This window comes from Gavialis gangeticus, unplaced genomic scaffold (assembly GCF_001723915.1).
Source record: "Gavialis gangeticus isolate Ggan-Ray unplaced genomic scaffold, GavGan_comp1, whole genome shotgun sequence".
Lineage (NCBI taxonomy): Eukaryota > Metazoa > Chordata > Crocodylia > Gavialidae > Gavialis > Gavialis gangeticus.
The window spans coordinates 59,512,084-59,517,894 of NW_017728994.1; the positions used below are offsets into that span (position 1 = coordinate 59,512,084).

The 5,811-nt window shown below is 40.8% G+C and overlaps 1 protein-coding gene across 2 annotated transcripts in view; it reads right to left on the bottom strand.

Moving 5' to 3' along the window:
- Positions 1 to 5,811, bottom strand: part of HSPA12A (heat shock protein family A (Hsp70) member 12A) — a 97,534-nt gene that overhangs the window by 45,501 nt on the left and 46,222 nt on the right. For both annotated transcript variants that reach the window (XM_019502890.1, XM_019502889.1), the window contains exon 6: positions 3,999 to 4,115. In XM_019502890.1, the coding sequence (XP_019358435.1) occupies positions 3,999 to 4,115 (117 nt within the window). The remainder of the gene's footprint in view (positions 1 to 3,998; positions 4,116 to 5,811) is intronic.

Here is a 5,811-nt window from a genome sequence, read left to right on the forward strand (position 1 = left end):
AAAAAAAAAAATTCTGTGCCTTCCAAAATGTAGGCTTCATTTCTGGTGGAAAATGTGTGACAATAGAACAGATGTGCATGTCTGAGACAAGACAGAGAATAATGGCATACTGCACTATTTTAATCACAGAGGGTAAGTGTTGAAATCTCCCTCCAGAGAGTTGCAAAACAGCTCACTTACCAAATGGTCCCATCTATACCAGTGTGTCTCACTGAATCTGAAAACCACTCCTTTTTAAAATCTATTTATTGATAGTGGAAATCCAAACATCCATTCCCGCTCCCCCCAAACTTATTTCAGTGAAATCCAGATCACTTGTCCCTGGGTAGTTCACCACCCACTCACTCTATAGTGGGTTGCTAAATCAAGGATGATCTGTGGAGAGGTTTGCTGCAGCTTTTACTACAAAGGGGTCAGCTTCTCCACTGAGCTAAGCCTCATCAGCAATCTCATGCAGAGAAGCAACACCCTTTAAAATAAAACCTTTTACACAGCTGGAGCACCTCAGTGGTCCCATGCAGCCATTTGCTGCAGCTGTATAACCGGTTGTTTCACAAACCTGCATTTTTGTGCGCGCTATGGATCACAACCCTATAAGCTAACAAGGCTCTACAATCTATATGGACAGGCGCAGCTAACAAACCATGCAGTGCTTTACAATCTGTTAGATAAAGGTTATTATTCCTATTCAACAGGTGGAAGAACTGAGGCACACCTGACCATAATGTCAGTGAAGGAGCTAAATTTAAAAAAAAAATTTTTTTTTTTTTTAATTTCTGACCCAGTGCTCAATCATTTTAATCAGGCCTACCTCCCTGTGGATGTATATGATATTATTCACAAATGCAAACTCAGATCTTGTCTGTTGTTTGTCTCCAAAAATTACAACTGTAGACAGAGCTTTGCATATACAGTATCTAAATTGACAAAACACATCTAGAAACAATTCTTACAATATCTCTAAGTAGTCAGTCAGTTAACTGACATTTCTAAGTCTTTAAGATATATTTAATAAGGTTATGAAAACAGGCTTCCTCCTCCTCTCACTTTCCTCAGCACTGAGCATGTTTGGCAGGCTAAGCTCAACTTTCTTACTTTACAGCCTTGACATTCACATACCCTTGTCACATCCCAACCCCTTCCCTACCCCTTATTTCTGTTGGCATGTCAAAGAAATTCCAGCCTGCGGATCCCACTTTGCATTATACTGAGGCTTAAAGAATTCATAGTGTAACGTGAGCTGCAAGAATACCACTCCTAAAAAGAAACATCCCACCAGGATTATTAAATCTCTGTTTTCCTGAGAAATTTAGCTATTGCACCCAAAGTTTATTTGAATGAGAGGGTCACAGTAAGAGGTTACAGAAAATGCCACTCATAGCAGTACGGTACAGCAGCAAATGATTTCACACTTAACTACATGTCGCTAGAAATGTAGTGTAAGAGTCGTTAAATGGTTTGGATACTTTTCATCTTTTCACCGGGATACTTTTACTGTAGCATAACAACAGCTCTCTTCTTTTTCCTCCTAATATAAACAGCATAAGACTGACAAGGGCACTGAGAAAGCTTACTTCATGTTACTCCCACACTTCAAATCTAGCCTTGCTCTCATTGAAGTTAACAGCAAACTTATTGATTTCAGGTGCGACGTTGTGGATGGACACAAATGGAGCAGGACTGCACTTGCCAAGGCCAGGAAAAAAGGCAGCTGTTGGAACCGAGATGCAAAATGCAACTGAGAGCCTGGATGGGACATTTTGCTGGGTAGATGGATGGGAAAGACCACCAGAGACACATTATGAAGAACTGGCAAAACGTAAACCTAGACCTGATGCGGCGATTTAGAAAAAGTTACACGCCAAAGATAATGCCCAAGTTATGGGTTTGAGTAATACACAGGGTAGCGTTGCTTTCCAAACTGGTTAAGACACATTGCAGTATGGAGGGCTTGGAGGTGGGAGGGAATGGAAGGAGGACTGAAAACTCCATTAAAGCTATACTGTGCATGAGCTGACAACTAAACAACCCAGGAGGAGATGTCAGAGAGCCAGGTTGAAACTTCAGTTTGAACAGTACAAGACGTGTTTGGAGGAGAGAGGCAGAGCTGTAATTTTTCGCTGCTTAGTTCAAATACTTCCATGGGATATTTAGCTTCTGCCTGGACACCCACCTAAAGTGGGCAGAAGAGCCCTGTCACCACAGACTGTAAATTCTCTCTCATTACTTTATCAGACAGATTACATAGTCTGAATCGATGGCTGAATATCATTATACTTCACTCAAATTATTCTTACTTTTTCCACTTGCCCCCAACCCCCACAGACAGATTTCTCCTTAGTGCTCACTGAAGTGAGCCACCATCACATCACCTTAAACTAACTATTATCCTAGAATCATAGAAAATTAGGGTGGGAACGGACCTCAGGCATCTACTCCAACCCCCTGCTCAAAGCAGGACCAACCCCAACTAGATCATTCCAGTCAAGCCTTTGTCTGGCCTGGTCTTAAAAACCTCCAAGGATGGAGATGCCACCATTTCTCTGGATAACTGTTCCAGTGCTTTACTACCCTCCTAGTGAGAAAGTTTTTCATAATATCCAACCCACACTTCCCTTGCTGCAACTTCAGACTATTGCTCTGACTGATCTGTAGTCTCCCTTTTCCAGCTTCTGCTTCAACTCCAGTACTACCCTTGCAGAAGCATACCCATGTTTTTAAAATGTTTGCACATTCTGAAAGTTAGTAGAAAAGGCTCAATTTTTTAATCCATTTGTGCATATCCATTTGCTTACCAGGGTGGATATGGGACCTAGAATACACACGATCACATGGCAATTGCAAGCCAGAAAAATCATTTTTCTTCTTTTATTACTCCCTCCCCAATATTTTAAAAATCAAATGCCTCTTGCAAGTAAGCATTCAATTACTTATGCATTTCCTTTCATTTTCCATCAGCTGAATACACATCCTCATTTAAAAGCCTTAGCAGTCCTCCCTTTTTATCAAGTTTCCTGATAAACACAGCCACAGACAATACCACGGACACGGACACTATCCAACAACGTTCAATTGTGCCACACACAGGAGATGTCAAGAGAGCAATCTTACTCTGTGCTATCCCTTAAGCAGCTTCCATTTGACGAGCACGCATGCACACAGACGGCAGGCAGACAACACCACACCAAGATAACGAATGGGTCTCTAGTATTTCAGATTTACCTACAACCGTGTGCTTCCATCAGAACTTTATGTGTGTTTTGCTTCTGGCACTATCATTAGCAGTCCCACAATAAAGACTGTTAAGAAAAATGTTGCTCAACATTAGAGATGGGTAGAAAAACCGTTAGAAAAATCTGGATGCCACCAAGTAACAAGATGCGGATTATCTGAGTACCCCTCAAAGTCTACAAATTGTGCATCTGTTGGCAGTGGGTCAAGAACTTTCTGGGGCAAAAAAAAAAATATTAAACAAAATGAACATCCCAGTGAAAAGAACGGTAGTGTACATCAAACATCAAAGACATACAGCAGGTCTAAAACAAAGGACAGATACAAGCTCAGTACATTGTGTGTATATTCACAGGATTTCAGGCTGGTTTTTTTTTAATGCATATAATCTGTCTCTCATTAAATTAGTTTTTAATTTATTTTTTATAACCATGCTGCCTGGCTCATAATCATTTCTACTGTTGGAAAACGGACACAGGAGAAGTATTCCTGCTTTCTTTTTTCTTATTCTATTCAGTTTAAGATGCCAGAGATGAACATTATAAAAAAAAAATATGGACAGATAAGGCATCTAGTAGGGTGAACATGCCTGTTTTGACACAAGCTGCATGTACACAGACCTCTAATTCAGTGTTTTAAGCCAATCCAAATAATTTTTCCCTGGCCTGTTTGCAAAACAGAATATATTCCTTGGCTAATGGTAGCAGAACAAGATTAGCATAATTTGTAAGGACTGACAGGGGGCATTTCTTATCCTCCAGACTTACCTTGTATGCAGCTTGTCTCATAAACTGCTTTGCAGGCTGCTTCCATATAGCAGGCACAGTAATGACCCATCTTACTTCAGAGTTTTCAAACTCTGAGCCTGCTTGATCACTGAGCTCCTAAGCCAAAAGGAAAACATAAAAGATGGATGTTAAACTGACACCAGCCATTTGACAAGGGCACGTTGTTTTCTGCTGGCTCCACTAAAAATAACTTCCTCTTTTCCTAATTTTTAAATGTTGTCTGTGCTGCAAGTCAGAACAGTTAAATCACTGCTCAGTGTGCCAGGACTAGGGGTTACTGAACACCTTCTCAAGGAGGCCTTCAGAAAAACTCTAGGGCTGTTTCTTAACGTGGAATAGGAACAATTCATTTTCCAATGCAAAGCTCATGCTCTACTGAGCGTAAGAGCATGTTCACAGTACTTGAAGTCTGGGATCTGTTGCTAGTTTAAAGAATTCACACTTTGACCCCAATTAGTATATATATAAATATTTCCTGCATCGTTGACAAACACTGCAGTTTATAAGCTGTTTCTCAATGGCTGCTTTGTGTCACTCCTCTTTAAATCAAACTTTTACTTTCTAAAACCTCCACGTTAACTGCAAGTACTTCTTCCTAAAAATCTGAAGACACTTGACTGTTCATTGCTTGAAAAATGTTTGCTTTGAGCAAGCAGTCATTAGGAGTTTAGCTCTCCGCTTTTTCTTTTTTTAAAGAAAAGTCTGTATTGAATTTGCAAATTAGGTAATATTTGTGATACATTTTAGGAAAGATTCCAAGTAAAATGGTATTACCATATGTCCTATTTTAAATCTCCATTCAAACAGGGAGAGGGTTCAGAGAGGTGAACAACAGCCTCCTTTAGAATGGAAAACATTTTTCTGCATGCAAGTGCCACAGGGTTATGTTTGCTTAGCTATACTGCAATTAAAAACTTGTGGCCAAAACAGAGCATGCTCCCACAAGGGCACTTTGGTCGACTAAGCAGCAGTACTTCTTTACTGATCATCTAATTATTGAACACACACACACACAATTGCAGCCCTCTGCATACTAACAACAGTTGAGGATCTAGCCTAAAATAGGGAATGCTAAAAACAGTATTTGCCACTGTTCAGCATTCTCCCATAATATGTACATTTGCCTTAGGATTTCCTCAAATTGTGCTTCGTTATGGCTCCGTCTCATTAACATTCCACTCTGAAGCCTAAGCAAAGCGTAAGTTCCCCCCAGGTACAAAGATCTGAAAGTGTAGTGATAGGCTGGTTTTTTTTGTTGTTGCAGCTGTAAGGAGGTGATAATCAAAAGAGAATAAATTAACCCCACTCAAAGAAATGGGGTCAGATTTCTAATAAGGAAGCTCAAGGAACAAATTCTTCCTTAGTTTCACTGAGGTTGTATTAATGCATATGGGCTAGGGATAGAAGTTACACAGACTGGTTCAAGTTATCACAAACTGGTTTAAACTTGTAACAGAACAGAAGTTCAGTGCACATAAACCAGCTTCAAAATGGCTGAAACTGGGTTAAGATAAACCTGGTTGAATGTAGTATCAGCCTTAACTGATTTGGGTCAAACCAGTTTCTGAAACTTCTGTCCCAGACCCTTTCCTGGTTCAGCTTAAACACAGTCCCCAAGCATCCCAGCATGTTTTCCAGCCCTGGGCTGAGCTGTGCTGTCTGCTCCAGCAGGGAAGAGTTGGAGGGGGCAGGGGGGAGACAGGAAGGCAAACCCCGCCTAGGGTCTTGGGCCAGGGACAAGTGGTTAAACTTCCCTTCCCCCAAATACAGAGCTGCCCTGCCCTGCCCTGCC